The 23,532-nt window shown below is 29.0% G+C and overlaps 2 protein-coding genes across 5 annotated transcripts; both read right to left on the reverse strand.

Moving 5' to 3' along the window:
- Positions 1 to 3,035: 3,035 nt before the first annotated feature.
- LOC124957302 (fatty acyl-CoA reductase wat-like) lies at positions 3,036 to 13,874 on the reverse strand. 4 transcript variants are annotated; one of them, XM_047514231.1, is made up of 9 exons: positions 13,751 to 13,874; positions 9,437 to 9,771; positions 7,349 to 7,597; positions 6,057 to 6,202; positions 5,164 to 5,273; positions 4,899 to 5,094; positions 4,565 to 4,804; positions 3,525 to 3,782; positions 3,036 to 3,451 (listed from the first exon to the last, which is right to left on the reverse strand). In XM_047514231.1, exons 2-9 carry the CDS (start codon positions 9,749 to 9,751, stop codon positions 3,364 to 3,366), a joined length of 1,602 nt encoding a protein of 533 aa, XP_047370187.1. In that variant the 5' UTR covers positions 9,752 to 9,771; positions 13,751 to 13,874; the 3' UTR covers positions 3,036 to 3,363. The 4 variants fall into 4 exon arrangements, with proteins under 4 accessions (XP_047370187.1, XP_047370186.1, XP_047370185.1 ...); XM_047514230.1 differs by having other exon boundaries at positions 13,736 to 13,873; XM_047514229.1 differs by lacking the exon at positions 13,751 to 13,874 and adding an exon at positions 11,068 to 11,199.
- Positions 13,875 to 15,010: 1,136 nt separating this feature from the next.
- Positions 15,011 to 23,133, reverse strand: LOC124957408 (fatty acyl-CoA reductase wat-like). Its single transcript, XM_047514445.1, has 9 exons — positions 23,062 to 23,133; positions 21,415 to 21,749; positions 19,324 to 19,572; positions 18,032 to 18,177; positions 17,139 to 17,248; positions 16,874 to 17,069; positions 16,540 to 16,779; positions 15,500 to 15,757; positions 15,011 to 15,426 (listed from the first exon to the last, which is right to left on the reverse strand). The coding sequence occupies exons 1-9, from the start codon at positions 23,078 to 23,080 to the stop codon at positions 15,339 to 15,341; spliced, it is 1,641 nt and encodes a 546-aa protein (XP_047370401.1). The 5' UTR covers positions 23,081 to 23,133; the 3' UTR covers positions 15,011 to 15,338.
- Between the last annotated feature and the right edge of the window lie 399 nt (positions 23,134 to 23,532).

Below are 23,532 nucleotides of genomic sequence, written 5' to 3' on the forward strand. Positions count from 1 at the left end.
GAACAGCATTTTTATCTTTTCTATAGTAAAAAAGTAAAGTATGATGAAAATGCTGCTTATTGCTCTCTATATTTAAAAGGGCACCAATCAAAAACTACTGCGTAGAATCAATAGGATATTTTCACACACAAGCCTTGCTATATCAGCTCTCAAGACATATAATGATTATGCGGTTTCAGTGTGAAAAAATACAATTAGGTGCAAAAAAATACAATTAAATCCTCTGTCAGGAAAAAACGAAATGACTTTCCGATCGACTCAATATTTATATAACGACCATACATACATACATATATATATATAATGATATAAATATATATGTATAACGAGTTATTTCATAAAAATGGGACGAACTTTAAAAAATGGTAAAGATGCTAAGAAAAGTATTTTTCGTTCATAGCTGACTAAGTCACGAATTAAACATTAAGGTTAGAGGTCTTAAGGGAACTGTTGAAATGTATTATTTAGTTAATTAAAATTCATATTTACTGGGTTGGAAAAGAACAATACGTATGCAAATTTAATCTAAGGAAATGACTTTATACCTTTACGTAAGTTCTTTTAACCCGAAATATACGGTCATTTTAGTTACGATCATAGATTACATTACAAACGCTCATAGATCAAACAGTTTCTCATTATTTATAATTTTATAAAATTATAGAGGCATAAATATAAGAACTGTCCTGATTACTTTTTATCCAATGGAAGTTAATAATGATCTTGTGGACGCACGATTATACGAAGAAAAATAACGTCATAACATTGTAAAATGTGTGAATAATTTTCGATTATAAAATATATTTTTTTTAATTGCTTTTTTTAATAGAATCATTAATCAATCTTCAATAACACTAATGTTAGGTGAATGGAAAAATTCGTTCTAAAAATAGAAAAAAAACAATCAAATTGAATCAATCAAATTAATAAGATAAGAATTTTTCAATATCTTCAGGTTTACGTTCATACATACGTTTGCAGATCAATTTCGAAGAGCAGAAATGATGGGAATGACGATAAAAGCGAACGAACGGGAAAAGGCTGTTGCAACAACAGTTGAAATTGAACACTTTGACCGAAAGTACGCCAACTAATTTAGTGTCAAAAATTATTGTTTAATAGAATTCTTTCAAAGTCATATTTCTCATGTAGTAACACAATTATGAGCTTCGTTTATTGGTCGAGAGAGTCAGATAAATACCTCATATAATTTTCAAAAGTCTATGGTTAAATACTACAAAATGCACCTATTTAAGTTCGTACGAATATAAAAAAAATATACATCTTCATATCATACTTATAATTGTTTTTTTAAAGAGCTGGCACTATCAAAAGAAAATTTTTTTATGCCATTAAAGGAGGGAATTAATCGATGAAAATAAACTGAAAGACGTTGAAGTGGATTTTTATAGATCACAAGCCTATAGAATCGATTTGAAGAAGTTATATAATTTTTCGTGAACAAGGTAGGAAATAATTTTTCGACTTCATATTGATATAAAAATATATTACATACTGTTATATATATCTAATAGTCAGACTTTTAGAGAAAAATATATGAAGAAGCATAGTAGAAAAAAAAACATATCGAATAAAAACTAAATCTCCCCTAGGAATTCAGGTTAATCAAACATAATGGAGATAATATATGCATTAGCAGAAATAGATTGAAAAATTGTTAGAATAATGTATCGCTACATCTGTATACTAAACAAGAATTTTATAAAAAATAATTAGTCTTCCATACACTTCTAATCCTTACAAAATTGCCCATCTCCTGGTCACGGTCCGGTCACCCGTGAAACATGGTCGTCAAGTCATCTAAATGGGGCCTAAACACAAATGTCGATATGTTAGGAAGCATTAGTCCGAAAGAGCAATTATAAAATAAACGTACTTCAAAAACAACGGCACTAGAACGTCGCGGTGAAAGAATGCAAGTTATTGCCGCATGATGTCACCCGAATCAATTATCGTCTTGATTCTTCTAAAAACATATGTGATTCATAAATTCTTGTTATAAAAAAGCCAATATAAATTTGCCATTAACGTCGTTGGTATCACACAATATAATTGGAATTAGATACAATAAATGCGATTTTTAAATGTTGTATCAAGATGAAGAATAGGCATAAACGTCATAAGTCGAAAGATGAAGTTCAGATATTATTATAAATTATTATAAATGAATGCTGTTTTTCACAATGTTATATGTTATTCAATGTTATTATCTATTGTTACTATTTAAGAAATTTTTTGAAAGGGAAAGAGAGGTAGATATTAATATTTTTCTTTGTGAAACTTACAAAAGTGACGCGGACGAGGAGGATATGGAAATGTATTTTCTTGAAGCTATTCAAAAATGGAATCCCCCGATTCTAATCAATCTAAAATTATTGTAATTCGTAAATATGACTGACAGAATTCGTTACACTTTCTCAATTGCTATCATTCCTGAAATATGTAAAGAGACAAGATGATTTTTCTATTATCTATTCTAGAGCATGAGACAAGTAAAATAGATGTATTTAAATGATATTTACATAACTATTTTGTGACTTAGATAAATGATGATAGGTTTAGAAAATGATTTTTTAAATGTATTTTCCGCCAGTTGCTATATTTTTTATCAACAAAACATATAGAAAAATATCAAAATATCTTACGGATTAACCATTTGCCGTCTTACCAGAGACTAAACAGTTAACAATTTTGCTATAAAAAGTTTTCCCTACACTATTTTCGAAATTCTATGTAAGATGGTAAACTTTCTGTTAAGATATTGTAAGGTAGTCAAGATGTGATTGCCGGTTTTTTAGAAGTTTCAAATCAAAAGATCTAATACGGTATAAATTTCATTTCTTCTCAAGTTCCTGTAACCTTATTTTAATAGTTTTAAGGATGAACTGGTTGAAATTAATATGAAATATTCAATTTCAATTACAAATTATCCAGATATACTAGGAATTATTTGTAAATGAATATAAGGTAATAATATCTAAAAATTATGAAAAAGAAGATGATTGTAATCATAATTAATATGAAAATAAATTTATCATCATGATTTGTAAGAAAGATACATTTTTATACAACTTTGAAATCCAATCCACATTAAGTACTATATCCTCATTTGAAATATAATTCGCTTAAATCTACAAATATCAACAGAGTACAGATTGAAGTGTACTTTCAGGCGCAAGGATTAACATTCATATAAAGAATTATGTATAGAAGATCTTAATATTTTTTACACAATTATAATTAGACTATATTGATATCAATTTCAAACAAAACAAAAAACTTCTCAAAGTTGTATTGTCACTTTCATTAACTTCAGTTGTTTATTTTACCCATATTCGAATGTTACAAGTGTCTGAATATCATCATCCAAGTTATCATAAGGAATACGCAGAAGATAAAAAGTTTGAATGCTTGGTGTTTCCAGTAAAGCCTTGAAAATTAAAAAAGCAAGTATTATTTGAAGGTCATTGTGAATAATAGACGATCAATGAGGAAGTGAATACCTTCGACATTTTATACGAGCTTGTGGAAGCGTTTCAATGGGATCCTTTAAGATGTACATTCTTATGCCTAGAATGTAATTTTCAAAGTATGTGTCCCAAATGAGATCCTTTATATCACAAAAGAAAAATTTGCGATCATCCGTCGTTAACTTATTCAACAGTTCGTTCCATCTTTTATTAGTGAAGTTCAATTTGGTACAGGTAAAATAACTGAATATGTTCGACAGTGTATAAATTTTTTTATACAATTTGAGCAACCTTAAACATAAGCGTAAATTTGTTTAAAATTGTATGATCGTTGAAAAGATAGGTGTCGCATATAGAAATAATTAAAGTTACATTTATAGAAAAGAAAATTATAAAGAAAAATATAAGAAAAATATACGAACACTGGAACCTCAAAGAGAAAATAAGTGCTATAGAAAAAATACAAGTCTGATAGATGATAAAGATGTAAATATAGCAACTGTGCCAAAGAAAAGGTACTTAAAGATCGGCTACTAAAAGAAAGGAGATGGGAGATCCAATTTTGTTACCAGAATTTTACGGACTTTTAAGGAAGATGACAATAAGTAAGAACAAGACACCTCGAATTTCTAACGGCTTTTTGGAAAAGGGGAGACACAATTATGACAATTGATATTTCATTCGGTTCGTAAGATGCATGATACCGGCGAAGTATCATATGAATAATGTGATAATTGTTATGTACTTAAGAAAAGAAGGTGCTGACAAGGGTGTAAATAACCGCATTATTAGTCTAGATATTCAATCATGTACCATTTTGATACGAATTAATTATAGATTAATGGGAAGACAAGTTTAAACTAAATTGTTTGATGATCAGTTTATTCTTCGAAAAATTATCGAACCATGCGAGCCATTGCTAACCCTTGACGAGAACTTAGAAAGCTCAAAAAGGCCAAACAAACATTTTAAGGAATTTTTAGATTTGAAATAGGCTGATTGAATCGACTTTTTTGAGAATCTGAAAATGCATAGGATGCATCGAACTCGAAAAAAAGATAAGAAAAAATTACCTTGGCTTTTTACCCAAACATAAGGAAATCGTATCGATTATAATAGCCGGTAGTATATGAAGAAAATACATGAAGATAAGATAAATTGGTCGATATTTTATATTCCGAAAGCTTAAGTACCAAATTGCTTCGTTAGTCGGTAATAATTCAACTTTCTTCGTCGACATTTTTTTGAATTCCTTAAAAGTAATTGGATTATCCGTAGATGTGTAATTATAAATAGGAATTTCTTCGATGGATCTGAAAGATTACAGTAAGCGGTAATTTAACTTTTTCTAATCGTCATTTGGTTTGATCGAAAATATTTCGAATAAACGTGATTAATTGACGTTACCTTCGATTATTCGCTATATCCCAGGCACTAACGATTAGCGCATTAGTCGTCAGATCTCCGGGTATAATGTTTACATTTAGCGATTCATCGCAAAGATGAATTCGTATTATTCCGATTGCACCACCTGCTGTAATTCCCACTAACCCGTTCATATTATCGGTCCATCCTTTTGTAGGTTCAATATACGTTGGTAACACTAAGAATATTAGTTAATTATTATGTATTATTTATTGCTTTGTTCTAACAGAGTCACATTATTACGAACCGATTCCTGGACGAAATATTCCAATCGGCATTAAGCCAGCATGCCTTTTTACGATATTCTCGGCGATTGATTTCGTATAAACATATGTATTCGGCCATACTCCAAGTAAACTAATACCAGAAATAAGATTCAATTTTTAATTGTCGGTCTCGTAACCTGCCCTCTTAATATATTTTTAATGTATTCACGACCGGAAACGTAATTACAAAAGGTCATTACAATATCGATAGATGGTTACACGTAACGAAGTTCTAACGATAATGGTATTGACAAAAATAATGAACAGCCACAAAAATTGCAAATCTTTGATCTATCAAGCAGATTTTTCAAATGACGTTATATAACTAAAGAACATTATTATTAAATATTAAATTGTAATTGTTGATTTGTTTCTTCAATTTCTTTTAATTTTGTTAAATTCTATTGTCAAATATGTTCAACTGTGATATTATTTTTTAATTCAATAATGAATCGTAATTTGTCTTATGATTAGATACAACGTAAAGATAGTATTCAAAAAGAATTTGAAAAAATGTTGTTGAATTTTAATTTACAGGAAATTCATTATTTTCGTTTCCAGGAAATATAATCAATGAATTTAAGTAGCATTTAAAATTTTTTAATTTTCAGTAACTTTTCATGAATTATTTAATTTGTTCCCTAATATTTTCACCAAAAATTTACTTAAAATAAAAACATTATGCGAAGAAGCAATATTTTTTATATTCTCATACATTTGGATAGTAAAAACTTGCGATATACTGGAACAGATTTTCGAAGATTGTATACGTGTTCAGTTAATCGTTTCGCTCGACAAATGCCAAGTACGAATCTGTGGAAATATAATGGGAGAAAACAATCGTGAAATCAAGTGAAATCGGTGATAGACTTACTGCGGTGTAATATCATCGAGCAATTTCTCATCCATAGATTCCATCAAATCGATGAATTTGTCGGCATCCATCGGTGGATTATAAAATTTCTCCTCGATCTGATTTTGAAGACAATTGGCATAAGCCGTTGATACATGGACGAAACTCTAGAATACAAAAGATAACGAACATTTATTAGAGTCAATCATTCAATTAAAGATCCACATAATTAATAATATGTGCAGAGTGTCTCAATAACCATGTTCCGAATCGATACCCTTACTAATTTTAAAGATGCGAAGAAATAACGGAGAACCTAATTCATTGGTTCAAAGGAGCATACATTAATCAATGGTTTTTCTGAATCATTTTTTTGTGTTTTCGATGTCACAGAGAATTTGTTAAATAGGGATACATACTTTCATTTTTATTCGAATTGTAATAGATAAGGTCAGGATGAATCAAACGCACTATAATACTGTGAACTTGACACGATTTTGAGTAAAATGAAAATGATAGAAGTGATTCAATTGATGTTAATAATGGAATAACTATAATGAAAATATTAATCAGGAAAGGTTTCCTTGAACAAGTACTCGAAATGAAATCCATCAAAAACAAATTTCTCTTAACATTTGATTGACACAGTAAGTCCGACCGTGCCCATCATGTTGATTTACATTTGATATTATCCAGGCGTGCAGGTAACTGTCTTCTAACTGTCCAAATTTTATAATATTTTTTTGTGCAACGACTCGACAAGGTCACAGTATTATAGATTGGGGTTGGACACCCCTTGTTCTCAGCTATCACGCTGCGACGACGACAATTACTTTAGAAATATACACCCAACATGAATTTGTGCTCACAATTTTATTGCTTTAATAAATTATTCTTCTTATAATTCTTTTCTTTTTTTTTTGAAGAAATTACCTTTTGTCTGAATTAGCATATACTTATAAATAATCTTCATCGATTCTTTAATTTCGTATGAGACATTCAAATGCCCTATTCCTCTACACGAAGCATTCTCATTTATTGCCTACTTACATGCCCATATATATGAGTATAAAACTTGTGAATTCTTTGTCAAGGAAGCGATTTTATTAGTCGTATTTGAATTTTCGCGAAACTTCAATTTCTTCGCTTGGAAAAATTTCGGTGACTTAGAAAAGGAACTGAATGGAATAGAGTAGGAAATAACGTGTTTCTTTGAATCAAACAATTGATTTCTTCCGCTTATCATAAAAAATAATAGAAATAAAGATTGATGTTAGAGTTATTAGCACTCATACAAAGAATAGTATGCGTACCTTTAGTTTCGACATTTCCTTAGATAAGTATATTAAATCCTTCAGACTTTGAACATTAATAGCTGCCGCCAATTTGATTTTCTCGTTGAATCGCACAGTAGCAGCAAGGTGAAAAACAATAGAGACTTCTCGTATGAGTTTTGCTCTATCGGTTATCGAAATACCGAGATTCGGCAAACTACAGTCACCCTCGATCGCTACTAAGCGATTTTGGAATCCTGGCTGCTGCTTCCTCAGCGTGTTAAATAACTAAAAAGTGTGCATTGATAGGTTCATAAATATTTCCTGTCCCACATGCGCACCTACGCATCATTAACAGAAGAATGACTAAATAGTCGAACCCTATGTTGTATCTTCAACTATGTTAAATAAATGTTGAAGCCATTGAAAAGTGGATATATTACTACAGAATAAAGCCATGAATCTATCTAATCACGATAACTTGTTTGTTATTAAAACATTGGTAAGGTTGTTTTCTATTCTTATAATTTATGAATTTGTTTCATATTAGGTTTTCTTCCGTAGTTTTTGATTTCTAAATTCCTAATTTATTCCTTTTTTATTTCTAATTTGTAGATCTAGACAGCAAATAACAATTTATATATAATTTCGACAGTGTCTTAAAGGTAATTGTAAACATCGACATGTTTCGATACGAATTCTCTCTCCAAAGAATGAAGTGATTATCTTAATGCATTAAAAATCGTTCACCAATTTTTTTTATGCTGTCAAACTATTTTCTATTAATTTCAGATTATAAATAATGTGAGAAAAATGAATAGAGAACAATGACGATAGGATCGATGAAAAAAAAGAAAATTGGATTCAAGAAATCTGCCAAAGTACCTAAAATAACTCTTATGCGTTTAACCCATGAAAAACGATGAGAAAAAAAATAGATATATTTATTTGGCTTCTGAAGAAAAAGCAAACAAACTTTTAAGATTTATCATCCTACTTAATTGCTTAAATATTCTTATGTTTTCAATGTCATTATGTTCTTTAACATAATCAAAGTCTGTTTTAATTGTTAATATTAAATGCACTTTCTTGAACATTTTTAACGCTTTGAATCCGCTAACGTAGTCTTATTTCTTGATTATGAGCAGAAAGTTGAAAAGGCAGTATTACAACTTTTATTTTCAAATTTTGAAAAAAAATTCATAGATGTAAAATTCAATATTTTATCGAATTGCATTTTATCTAAAGAACATTATTATTAAAATATTAAATTTTTATTGGTAAATTTTTTGTTCAATTTCGTTTAAATTGATTTAATTTCTTTATAATACGTGCACAATTTCTAGTTATTATTTGATACAACGTAAAGCTATTAGCTGAAACAAATCTGTAAATATGTTATTTAGTTGTGCTTTAGAAAATTTAATATATTCGTTTGCTAAATATAAATTTCATCAATATAAGTAACTCTTTCTAAGCATTATATTTCCTGTAATATTTTATCGAATATTTAACTACCCGTTTAAATTTTAAGCAAAAATTAATTGAAAGTATGATATGAAAAAGCTACATTTCCTATATGGATACATATTTAAATAACAAATCATTGCAGTATTCAGCAACAGATATTTGAAAATTAAATTTGATATCCAACTGTTCATATCAATTTAGACGCTTGATCGTGAATGTATTAATGTACGAGAAGTACTGTGTTCGACTTTGGAAACCTTTTTCTAAACCATTCTTTTTGATTTTTTTCCATAAACTTGGAAAAGCATTTCACTGTAATTTTTTCATGACTTCCATCAAAGTCATTATTTAACTAAGTGGAGAATATTTAAGTAGAGAGTATAAATATTAATTCTAACTTTAACATTAGAAAAGATACAATAAACAAACAATTGAGGATCCTACTTTCTATTAGGCTTTACTGCTGCCAATTTCTAATACAGTTTACTAGAAAGAAGGAGATTTTTGAAAATTCTTCATCAATTTTCTTCTTCTTAAAAATATCTATTAAATGTATTAAATATTAAATACTATTCAGTGAAGACATAGAATCATAGAATTGAATGAAAATCTTATCACAAGATAAAAATAATAATCGATTGTAAATGAAGGACTCACCGAATTTTCGACAATTTCTTCCATTCTTTTAGAGACACTTCTATCTTTTTTCCTACGTATCAGAACGTAAATGCGGTTGATTCCAGGGCATCCTCGTAATAATTTTTCAATCAACATTTTTCCCATGAAACCTGTACCGCCAGTTATAAAAAGACATTGATTTACGTAGAAGGTTTGAATCGTCGTTAATTTGTCGATGTCTTCAACTGAAGATAGCGTTTCATTTGACGAATATTCGTTCGATGTTCCCAGTTCCAAATCATTATTCGCAACAGCCATTTCTTGATTGTTCGCTATTATCGGCACTCCCATCATTTCTGTTTCTTCAGATCGATCTGTAAACAAAAATAATAACATATTCTTCGATCGTTCTTTTTCTATTTTTTAGCACGAGTTCTTCCACATACTTCATATTAGTAGGCTGATAATTCTAATAAAAAAGAATATTATAATCCTACCTTCGAATATTATTTAAGCATTCTCCAGTCCCATGTAATTAATTGATTTTTGTTCATATAATCGAGTTATCACATTATCTGAATTAATACCGATTGAATGAAAAGAGATCATGGTTGTTCTTACATGTATGCTTCTATAATATTCTAAGCCACTAATACATTTATTATATTTTAAACATATAAAAGTGTAATTAGAAAATCGTTTGATCTATGATCAGCTGAAAATAATTCAGTATCTTCATATGTGTGTCTACTTATATACATGCATATTTATATATGATCGTACCGTTATTCAAGCACGCCAGAATGTAAAATAATTTGCAAACTAGAAAGTATTAAATAAAATCTCGCAATATATCTTCGAGATGTTCACCTTAATCGTTTGTCTTAATATGTTTTCTTTTCTAACAATGAATAAATAAAAGATATGATTTCTAGTGGTCAGAATTCACCTTGAATTTATTCCATAGATAAATCGACAAGTATTGTTTCACCAGGTCAAGCAAAAAATAGATGGGAAATTTGATTTGTGTCGCCACTAGAAATTCATTCATAATTAATACATATTTTATTTTGCGTTTACGTATAACAACAAAATGCAAGAATTATATATTTAAATACATTTATAGATGAGAAGATTAAGGCAGGAATACAGTTAAAACTCAATGTGGTCTAAGATGATCGCTTGGTCATTTTATGTTAATTACACATTCTAATGGGGTTTATATCTATGTACACAGCCACCGACAATATACTTGTTAGCGATCATTTTAATAATTTTCAATCTTGGATAATCGTCGCAAGTGCAGAATTACTAATTTCGTGCAATGTAGAAATAATGGAAAAGTGATTTATTTTTCATTTATATTTGATTTTATTTATAATTGGTGCTATTTCAAATTCTATTCCATAAATGGGATTTATATTGTATCTTATCTTACCAGTACCATTTAATTTGTAGTTATTTGAAGTCTTAATATTATATAGTAAGATTTCATATTTATTATATTTACTAATGAGAAGAAGGCTTATAATTATAGTAAGAATTATTTGACGAGAGACAATCTGATTTTCATGTGACAATCGTATTGTTTGACTTCTACATTTTTAAATTTTCTATTGATGTAAAATAAAAATTATGATATTTTTAATGAACATATGACTTTTACTTACTTTCAGAAGTATTTTCCATTACGCAGATCAAGAATTGATTATGTTATCTACGAAAATATCTAGATCAGTCCTCTATCAACGTTACTCGAATGAAGCTTACCGTTCCACTGAATTTTATTGCAGAAAATAGTTACCTTTTATGTCCACTATTTAACAATACAATAACCTATAGATTTAAATTTATAATTTGATTTAAATGAGTTAAGCTATGTTCATAAAATTTCAACAATAGTGCATGCCGTACATCTTAGAAAATACAAGTTTTTCGATTAAACTGATGAATAATTTAAAACTACTTTGATCTACCCTTTAATACCTATTCTTTTACATACAATTTTTTTTACGTATAATTTTAACTTTAATAAAGGTAATTTTGAAAGTCATGTCTCTTTTTAAAATATGCGATCAGAGCAACGGAAGTCATTTAGAAGTCATTTTACGAGTCGTATTCAATATAATGTATTTTCCACTACCTATTATTTTTGAAACATTCATATTGAGTCATTCGAAAAGTCATTTCTTTTTTTTTTTGTGAAAATGAAAGACAATTTTCGTATAATGAACAAATATTTTATTAAATTATATACTGGCCATTCTGGTCCAATAACTTTTGCCATCTTTCTGGTAGTAGTGTAATTCCACGCCAATAAAATTTTTGGTCTTTACTGGCAAAAAACTGATCGAGGTTGTTTTTGATCTCTTCATTTGAAGTGACCGACTAACAAATTTTGCAGTGACCGGAACGAATAATAATCCGGAGGTTCCAGATCTGGAGAATATGGTGGATGTGGCATTGTATCACATTCAAGCTGAAAAAGCTTTTAGCAAGAGACCAAACTTGTATGAGGTCTCGCATTATCTTGTTGGAACACTACACCTTTTCTGTTGATTAGTTCTGGCCTTTTCTGTTAAAGTGCATCATTCAGTTTGTTCAGCTAATGACAGTAGACTTCTGAATTAATTGTTGTATTATCCGGAAAAAACTCAAAAAAAAAGATTTCTTTAAAATCCCACCAAACAGACAGCAACACCTTTTTTTGATGGGTATTGGCTTTGGAAATGCTTTGAGCCGGTTCATCTGTTTTACTCCATGATCTCTTGCGTTTGACATTGTTATATACAACCAATTTTTCGTTCCCAGTAATGATGCGCTTCAAAAATGGATCATTTTCATGACGTTTGAGAAGCGAATCACAGTCGTCAACGCGACGACACAAAGTTCTTTCTGTGAGAACATGAGAAACACATATATCGAGCTTCGAGGTTAAACCCAGGCCTTTCAAGTGGTCATAAACAGTTGGATTTGATAAATTCAACCTCTCACCGATCTCACGTGTTGTTATTCACCGATTTGCATCAACTAATGCCTTTAATTAGTTAATTAAAATTCATATTTACTGGGTTGGAAAAGAACAATACGTATGCAAATTTAATCTATGGAAAAGACTTTATACCTTTACGTAAGTTCTTTTAACACGAAATATACGGTCATTTTAGTTACGATCATAGATTACATTACAAAAGCTCATAGATCAAACGAGTTTCTCATTATTTATAATTTTACAAAATTATAGAGGTATAAATATAAGAACTGTCCTGATTACTTTTTATCCAATGGAAGTTAATAATGATCTTGTGGACGCACGATTATACGAAGAAAAATAACGTCATAACATTGTAAAATGTGTAAATAATTTTCGATTATAATATATATTTTTTTTAATTGCTTTTTTTAATAGAATCATTAATCAATCTTTAATAACACTAATGTTAGGTGAATGGAAAAATTCGTTCTAAAAATAGAAAAAAAAACAATCCAATTGAATCAATCAAATTAATAAGATAAGAATTTTTCAATATCTTCAGGTTTACGTTCATACATACGTTTGCAGATCAATTTCGAAGAGCAGAAATGATGGGAATGACGATAAAAGCGTACGAACGGGAAAATGCTGTTGCAACAACAGTTGAAATTGAACACTTTGACCGAAAGTACGTCAACTAATTTAGTGTCAAAAATTATTGTGTAATAGAATTCTTTCAAAGTCATATTTCTCATGTAGTAACACAATTATGAGCTTCGTTTATTGCTCGAGAGAGTCAGATAAATACCTCATTTTCAAATTTTCAAAAGTCTATGCTTAAATACTGCAAAATGCACCTATTTAAGTTTGTACGAATATAAAAAAAATTTGCTTCTTCATATCATACTTAAAATTATGTTTTTTTAAAGAGCTGGCACTATCAAAAGAAAATTTTTTTATGCTATTAAAGGAAGGAATTAATCGATGAAAATATTCTGAAAGACGTTGAAGTGGATTTTTATAGATCACAAGCCTATATGATCGATTTGAAGAAGTTATATAATTTTTCGTGAACACGATAGGAAGAAATTTTCTTACTTCATATTGATATCTAATATATTACATACTGATATATATATACATATATAATAGTCAGACTTTTAGAGAAAAATATATGAAGAAGCATAGTAGAAAAAAAAACATATCGAATAAAAACTAAATCTCCTCTAGGAATTCAGTTTAATCAAACATAATGGAGATAATATATGCATTAGCAAAAATAGATTGAAAAATTGTTAGAATCAGCTATCGCTACATCTGTATACTAAACAAGAATTTTATAAAAAATAGTTAATTTTCCATACACTTCTAATCCTTACAAAATTGCCCATCTCCTGGTCACGGTCCGGTCACCCGTGAAACATGGTCGTCAAGTCATCCAAATGTGGCCTACACACAAATGTCGATATGTCAGGAAGCTCTAGTCCGAAAGTGCAATTATGAAATAAACGTACTTCAATAAGAACGCCGCGGTGAAAAATGCAAGTTATTGCTGCATGATGTCACCCGAATCAATTATCGTTTTTATCCTTCTAAAAATATATGTGATTTATAAATTCTTGTTATAAAAAAGCAAATATAAATTTGCCATTAACGTCGTTGGTATCACACAATATAATTGGAATTAGATACAATAAATGCGATTTTTAAATGTTGTATCAAAATGAAGAATAGGTATAAACGTCATAAGTCGAAAGATGAAGTTCAGATATTATTATAAATTATTATAAATGAATGCTGTTTTTCACAATGTTATATGTTATTCAATGTTATTATCTATTGTTACTATTTAAGAAATTTTTTGAAAGGGAAAGAGAGGTAGATATTAATATTTTTCTTTGTGAAACTTACAAAAGTGACGCGGACGAGGAGGATATAGAAATGTATTTTCTTGAAGCTATTCAAAAATGGAATCCCCCGATTCTAATCAATCTAAAATTATTGTAATTCGTAAATATGACTGAGAGAATTCGTTACACTTTCTCAATTGCTATCATTCCTGAAATATGTAAAGAGACAAGATGATTTTTCAATTATCTATTCTAGAGCATGAGACAAGTAAGATAGATGTATTTAAATGATATTTACATAACTATTTTGTGGCTTAGATAAATGATGATAGGTTTAGAAAATGATTGTTTAAATGTATTTTCCGCCAGTTGCTATATTTATTGTCAACAAAACATATAGAAAAATATCAAAATACCTTACGGATAACCATTTGCCGTCTTACCTGAGACTTAACAGTTAACAATTTTGCTATAAAAAGTTTTCCCTACACTATTTTCAAAATTCAATGTAAGATAATAAACTTTCTGTTAAGATATTGTAAGGTAGTCAAGATGTGATTGCCGGTTTTTTAGAAGTTTAAAATCAAAGGATCTAATACGGTATAAATTTCATTTCTTCTCAAGTTCCTGTAACCTTATTTTAATAGTTTTAAAGATGAACTGGTTGAAATTAAAATAAAATATTCAATTTCAATTACAAATTATCCAGATATACTAGGAATTATTTGTAAATGAATATAAGGTAATAATATCTAAAAATTATGAAAAAGAAGATGATTGTAATCATAATTAATATGAAAATAAATTTATCATCATGATTTGTAAGAAAGATACATTTTTATACAACTTTGAAATCCAATCCACATTAAGTACTATATCCTCATTTGAAATATAATTCGCTTAAATCTACAAATATCAACAGAGTACAGATTGAAGTGTACTTTCAGGCGCAAGGATTAACATTCATATAAAGAATTATGTATAGAAGATCTTAATATTATTTCCACAATTATAATTAGACTATATTGATATCAATTTCAAACAAAACAAAAAACTTCTCAAAGTTGTATTGTCACTTTCATTAACTTCAGTTGTTTATTTTACCCATATTCGAATGTTACAAGTGTCTGAATATCATCATCCAAGTTATCATAAGGAATACGCAGTAGATAAAAAGTTTGAATGCTTGGTGTTTCCAGTAAAGCCTTGAAAATTAAAAAAGCAAGTATTATTTGAAGGTCATTGTGAATAATAGACGATCAATGAGGAAGTGAATACCTTCGACATTTTATACGAGCTTGTGGAAGCGTTTCAATGGGATCCTTTAAGATGTACATTCTTATGCCTAGAATGTAATTTTCAAAGTATGTGTCCCAAATGAGATCCTTTATATCACAAAAGAAAAATTTGCGATCATCCGTCGTTAACTTATTCAACAGTTCGTTCCATCTTTTATTAGTGAAGTTCAATTTGGTACAGGTAAAATAACTGAATATGTTCGACAGTGTATAAATTTTTTTATACAATTTGAGCAACCTTAAACATAAGCGTAAATTTGTTTAAAATTGTATGATCGTTGAAAAGATAGGTGTCGCATATAGAAATAATTAAAGTTACATTTATAGAAAAGAAAATTATAAAGAAAAATATAAGAAAAATATACGAACACTGGAACCTCAAAGAGAAAATAAGTGCTATAGAAAAAATACAAGTCTGATAGATGATAAAGATGTAAATATAGCAACTGTGCCAAAGAAAAGGTACTTAAAGATCGGCTACTAAAAGAAAGGAGATGGGAGATCCAATTTTGTTACCAGAATTTTACGGACTTTTAAGGAAGATGACAATAAGTAAGAACAAGACACCTCGAATTTCTAACGGCTTTTTGGAAAAGGGGAGACACAATTATGACAATTGATATTTCATTCGGTTCGTAAGATGCATGATACCGGCGAAGTATCATATGAATAATGTGATAATTGTTATGTACTTAAGAAAAGAAGGTGCTGACAAGGGTGTAAATAACCGCATTATTAGTCTAGATATTCAATCATGTACCATTTTGATACGAATTAATTATAGATTAATGGGAAGACAAGTTTAAACTAAATTGTTTGATGATCAGTTTATTCTTCGAAAAATTATCGAACCATGCGAGCCATTGCTAACCCTTGACGAGAACTTAGGAAGCTCAAGAAGGCCAAACAAACGTTTTAAGGAATTTTTAGATTTGAAATAGGCTGATTGAATCGACTTTTTTGAGAATCTGAAAATGCATAGGATGCATTGAACTCAAAAAAAAGATAAGAAAAAATTACCTTGGCTTTTTACCCAAACATAAGGAAATCGTATCGATTATAATAGCCGGCAGTATATGAAGAAAATACATGAAGATAAGATAAATTGGTCGATATTTTATATTCCGAAAGCTTAAGTACCAAATTGCTTCGTTAGTCGGTAATAATTCAACTTTCTTCGTCGACATTTTTCTGAATTCCTTAAAAGTAATTGGATTATCCGTAGATGTGTAATTATAAATAGGAATTTCTTCGATGGATCTGAAAGATTACAGTAAGCGGTAATTTAATTTTTTCTAATCGTCATTTGATTTGATCGAAAATATTTCGAATAAACGTGATTAATTGACGTTACCTTCGATTATTCGCAATATCCCAGGCACTAACGATTAGCGCATTAGTCGTCAGATCTCCGGGTATAATGTTTACATTTAGCGATTCATCGCAAAGATGAATTCGTATTATTCCGATTGCACCACCTGCTGTAATTCCCACTAACCCGTTCATATTATCGGTCCATCCTTTTGTAGGTTCAATATACGTTGGTAACACTAAGAATATTAGTTAATTATTATGTATTATTTATTGCTTTGTTCTAACAGAGTCACATTATTACGAACCGATTCCTGGACGAAATATTCCAATCGGCATTAAGCCAGCATGCCTTTTTACGATATTCTCGGCGATTGATTTCGTATAAACATATGTATTCGGCCATACTCCAAGTAAACTAATACCAGAAATAAGATTCAATTTTTAATTGTCGGTCTCGTAACCTGCCCTCTTAATATATTTTTAATATATTCACGACCGGAAACGTAATTACAAAAGGTCATTACAATATCGATAGATGGTTACACGTAACGAAGTTCTAACGATAATGGTATTGACAAAAATAATGAACAGCCACAAAAATTGCAAATCTTTGATCTATCAAGCAGATTTTTCAAATGACGTTATATAACTAAAGAACATTATTATTAAATATTAAATTGTAATTGTTGATTTGTTTCTTCAATTTCTTTTAATTTTGTTAAATTCTATTGTCAAATATGTTCAACTGTGATATTATTTTTTAATTCAATAATGAATCGTAATTTGTCTTATGATTAGATACAACGTAAAGATAGTATTCAAAAAGAATTTGAAAAAATGTTGTTGAATTTTAATTTACAGTAAATTCATTATTTTCGTTTCCAGGAAATATAATCAATGAATTTAAGTAGCATTTAAAATTTTTAAATTTTCAGTAACTTTTCATGAATTATTTAATTTGTTCCCTAATATTTTCACCAAAAATTTACTTAAAATAAAAACATTATGCGAAGAAGCAATATTTTTTATATTCTCATACATTTGGATAGTAAAAACTTGCGATATACTGGAACAGATTTTCGAAGATTTTATGCGTATCCAGCTAATCGTTTCGCTCGACAAATGCCAAGTACGATTCTGTGGAAATATAATGGGAGAAAACAATCGTGAAATCAAGTGAAATCGGTGATAGACTTACTGCGGTGTAATATCATCGAGCAATTTCTCATCCATAGATTCCATCAAATCGATGAATTTGTCGGCATCCATCGGTGGATTATAAAATTTCTCCTCGATCTGATTTTGAAGACAATTGGCATAAGCCGTTGATACATGGACGAAACTCTAGAATACAAAAGATAACGAACATTTATTAGAGTCAATCATTCAATTAAAGATCCACATAATTAATAATATGTGCAGAGTGTCTCAATAACCATGTTTCGAATCGATACCCTTACTAATTTTAATGATGCGAAGAAATAACGGAGAACCTAATTCATTGGTGCAAAGGAGCATACATTAATCAATGGTTTTCCAGAATCATTTTTTGAGTTTTCGATGTCACAGAGAATTTGTTAAATAGGGATACATACTTTCATTTTTATTCGAATTGTAATAGATAAGGTCAGGATGAATCAAACGCACTATAATACTGTGAACTTGACACGATTTTGAGTAAAATGAAAATGATAGAAGTGATTCAATTGATGTTAATAATGGAATAACTATAATGAAAATATTAATCAGGAAAGGTTTTCTTGAACAAGTACTCGAAATGATATCCATCAAAAACAAATTTCTCTTAACATTTGATTGACACAGTAAGTCCGACCATGCCCATCATGTTGATTTACATTTGATATTATCCAGGCGTGCAGGTAACTGTCTTCTAACTGTCCAAATTTTATAATATTTTTTTGTGCAACGACTCGACAAGGTCACAGTATTATAGATTGGGGTTGGACACCCCTTGTTCTCAGTTATCACGCTGCGACGACGACAATTACTTTAGAAATATACACCCAACATGAATTTGTGCTCACAATTTTATTGCTTTAATAAATTATTCTTCTTATAATTCTTTTCTTTTTTTTTTTGAAGAAATTACCTTTTGTCTGAATTAGCATATACTTATAAATAATCTTCATCGATTCTTTAATTTCGTATGAGACATTCAAATGCCCTATTCCTCTACACGAAGCATTCTCATTTATTGCCTACTTACATGCCCATATATATGAGTATAAAACTTGTGAATTCTTTGTCAAGGAAGCGATTTTATTAGTCGTATTTGAATTTTCGCGAAACTTCAATTTCTTCGCTTGGAAAAATTTCGGTGACTTAGAGAAGGAACTGAAAGGAATAGAGAAGGAAATAACGTGTTTCTTTGAACCAAACAATTGATTTCTTCCGCTTATCATAAAAAATAATAGAAATAAAGATTGATGTTAGAGTTATTAGCACTCATACAAAGAATAGTATGCGTACCTTTAGTTTCGTCATTTCCTTAGATAAGTATATTAAATCCTTCAGACTTTGAACATTAATAGCTGCCGCCAATTTGATCTTCTCGTTGAATCGTACAGTAGCAGCAACGTGAAAAACAATAGAGACTTCTCGTATGAGTTTTGCTCTATCGGTTATCGAAATACCGAGATTCGGCAAACTACAGTCACCCTCGATCGCTACTAAGCGATTTTGGAATCCTGGCTGCTGCTTCCTCAGCGTGTTAAACAACTGAAAAGTGTGCATTGATAGGTTCATAAATATTTCCTGTCCCACATGGGCACCTACGCATCATTAACAGAAGAATGACTAAATAGTCGGACCCTATGTTGTATCTTCAACTATGTTAAATAAATGTTGAAACCATTGAAAAGTGGATATATTAGAATAAAGCCATGAATCTATCTAATCACGATCACTTGTTCGTTATTAAGCATGGTAAAGTACGAGTTGTTTTCTATTCTTGTTATTTATGAATTTGTTCCATATTACGTTTTCTTTCCTAGTATTTGATTTCTAAATTTCTAATTTATTCCTTTTTCATTTCTAATTTATAGATATAGACAGCAATTAACAATTTATATATAATTTCGACAGTGTCTTAAATGTAATTGTAAACATCGACATTTTCGATATGAATTCTCTCTCCAAAGAATGAAGTGATTATCTTAATGCATTAAAAATCGTTCACCAAATTTTTTTATGCTGTCAAACTATTTTCTATTAATTTTAGATTATATATAATGTGAGAAAATTGAATAGAGATCAATGACGATAGGATCGATGAAAAAAAAGAAAATTGGATTCAAGAAATTTGCCAAAGTACCTAAAATAACTCTTATGCGTTTAACCCATGAAAAACGATGAGAAAAAAAATAGATATATTTATTTGGCTTCTGAAGAAAAAGCAAACAAACTTTTAAGATTTATCATCCTACTTAATTGCTTAAATATTCTTATGTTTTCAATGTCATTATGTTCTTTAACATAATCAAAGTCTGTTTTAATTGTTAATATTAAATGCACTTTCTTGAACATTTTTAACGCTTTGAATCCGCTAACGTAGTCTTATTTCTTGATTATGAGCAGAAAGTTGAAAAAGCACTATTAAAACTTTTATTTGCAGATTTAGAAAAAAAATTCATAGATGTAAAATTCAATATTTTATTGAATTGCATTTTATCGAAAGAACATTATTATTAAAATATTTAATTTTTATTGGTAAATTTTTTGTTCAATTTCGTTTAAATTGATTTAATTTCGTTATAAAACGTGCACAATTTCTAGTTATTATTTGATACAATGTAAAGTTATTAGCTGAAAGAAATCTGTAAATATGTTATTTAGTTGTGCTTTAGAAAATTTAATATATTCGTTTGCTAAATATACATTTCATCAATATAAGTAACTCTTTCTAAGCATTATATTTCCTGTAATATTTTATCGAATATTTAAGTACCCGTTTAAATTTTAAGCAAAAATTAATTGGAAGTATGATATCAAGAAGCTACATTACTAATATAGATACATATTTAAATACCAAATCATTGCGGTATTCAGCTATAGACATTTGGAAATTAAATTTGATATCCAGCTGTTCATATCGCTTTATACGCTTGATCGTGAATGTATTAATGTTCGAGAAGTAGTGTGCTCGACTTTGGTAGTGTGTTTCGAACCTTTTTCTAAAACATTCTTTTCGATTTTTTTCCATAAACTTGAAAAAGCATTTCACTGTAATTTTTTCATGACTTCCATCAAAGTCATTATTTAACTAAGTAGAGAATATTTTCCGTCTTAATATTAATTTTAACGTTAACATTAGAAAAGATTCTGAAAACAAACAGTTGAGGATCTTTCTTTTTATTATGCTTTACTGCTACCACTTTCTAATATGATTTACAAGAAAGAAGAAGACTTTTGAAAATTCTTTATCAATTTTCTTCTTCTTAAAAATATCTTTTAAATGTATTATATATTAAATACTATTCAGTAAAGACATAGAATCATAGAATTGAATGAAAATCTTATCACAAGATAAAAATAATAATCGATTGTAAATGAAGGACTCACCGAATTTTCGACAATTTCTTCCATTATTTTAGAGACACTTCTATCTTTTTTCCTACGTATCAGAACGTAAATGCGGTTGATTCCAGGGCATCCTCGTAATAATTTTTCAATCAACATTTTTCCCATAAAACCTGTACCGCCGGTTATAAAAAGACATTGATTTACGTAGAAGGTTTGAATCGTCGTTAATTTGTCGATGTCTTCAACTGAAGATAGCGTTTCATTTGGCGAATATTCGTTCGATGTTCCCAGTTCCAAATCATTATTCGCAACAGCCATTTCTTGATTGTTCGCTTTTATCGGCACTCCCATCATTTCTGTTTCTTCAAATCGATCTGTAAACAAAAATAATAACATATTCTTCGATCGTTCTTTTTCTATTCTTTAGCACGAGTTCTTCCTCATACTTCATATTAGTAGGCTGATAATTCTAATACAAAAGAATATTATAATCGTATCTTCGAATATTATTTTAGCATTCTCCAGTCCCATGTAATTAATTGATTTTTGTTCATATAATCGAGTTATCACACTATCTGAATTAATACCGATTGAATGAAAAGAGATCATGGTTGTTCTTACATGTATGCTTCTATAATATTCTAAGCCACTAATACATTTATTATATTTTAAACATATAAAAGTGTAATTAGAAAATCGTTTGATCTGTGATCAGTTGAAAATAATTCAGTATCTTCATATGTGTGTCTACTTATATACATGCATATTTATATATGATCATACCGTTATTCAAGCACGCCAGAATGTAAAATAATTTGCAAACTAGAAAGTATTAAATAAAATCTCGCAATATATCTTCGAGATGTTCACCTTAATCGTTTGTCTTAATATGTTTTCTTTTCTAACAATGAATAAATAAAAGATATGATTTCTAGTGGTCAGAATTCACCTTGAATTTATTCCATAGATAAATCGACAAGTATTGTTTCACCAGGTCAAGCAAAAAATAGATGGGAAATTTGATTTGTATCGCCACTAGAAATTCATTCATAATTAATACATATTTTATTTTGCGTTTACGTATAACAACAAAATGCAAGAATTATATATTTAAATGCATTTATAGATGAGAAGATTAAGGCAGGAATACAGTTAATACTCAATGTTGGTCTAAGATGATCGCTTGGTCATTTTATGTTAATTACACATTCTAATGGGGTTTATATCTATGTACACAGCCACCGACAATATACTTGTTAGCGATCATTTTAATAATTTTCAATCTTGGATAATCGTCGCAAGTGCAGAATTACTAATTTCGTGCAATGTAGAAATAATGGAAAAGTGATTTAATTTTCATTTATATTTGATTTTATTTATAATTGGTGCTATTTCAAATTCTATTCCATAATTGGGATTTATATTGTTTCTTATGATGTACTTTGGGATTTATACTGTACCATTTAATTTGTAATTATTTGAAGCATTAATATTATATAGTAAGATTTCATATTTATTATATTTATTAATACGAAGAAGGCTTATAATTATAGTAAGAAATATTTGACGAGGGACAATTTGATTTTCATGTGACAATCGTATTGTTTGACTTCTACATTTTTAAATTTTCTATTGATGTAAAATAAAAATTATGATATTTTTAATGAACATATGACTTTTACTTACTTTCAGAAGTATTTTCCATTACGCAGATCAAGAATTGATTATGTTATCTACGAAGTTATCAAAATCAGTCATCTATCAACGTTACTCGAATGAAGCTTACCGTTTCACTGAATTTTATTGCAAAAAATAGATACCTTTTATATCCACTGTTTAACTTATCTAAACTTGACACAATATCGTATAGATTTAAATTTATAATTTGATTTCAATGTGTTAAGCTACGTTCATAAGATTTCACCAATTGTGCTTGCTGTACATCTTAAAAATTGCAAAGTTATTCGATTAAATTGATAAATAATACAAAACTATTTTGTCAGTAAAACGTGGCAATCATGGAATTCATATGTATGTATTTGCACGACATTAATTTTTGCATTTATCAATTTATACTAGTTTTTTCTGTTTCGGTTATATATATCAAAAACCAAGTCTTATAATTGTAATAAATTCTCTTACAAAAATATGAGTTAA

The sequence above is a fragment of the Vespa velutina genome, chromosome 25, assembly GCF_912470025.1.
Source record: "Vespa velutina chromosome 25, iVesVel2.1, whole genome shotgun sequence".
NCBI classification, from domain to species: Eukaryota; Metazoa; Arthropoda; class Insecta; order Hymenoptera; family Vespidae; genus Vespa; species Vespa velutina.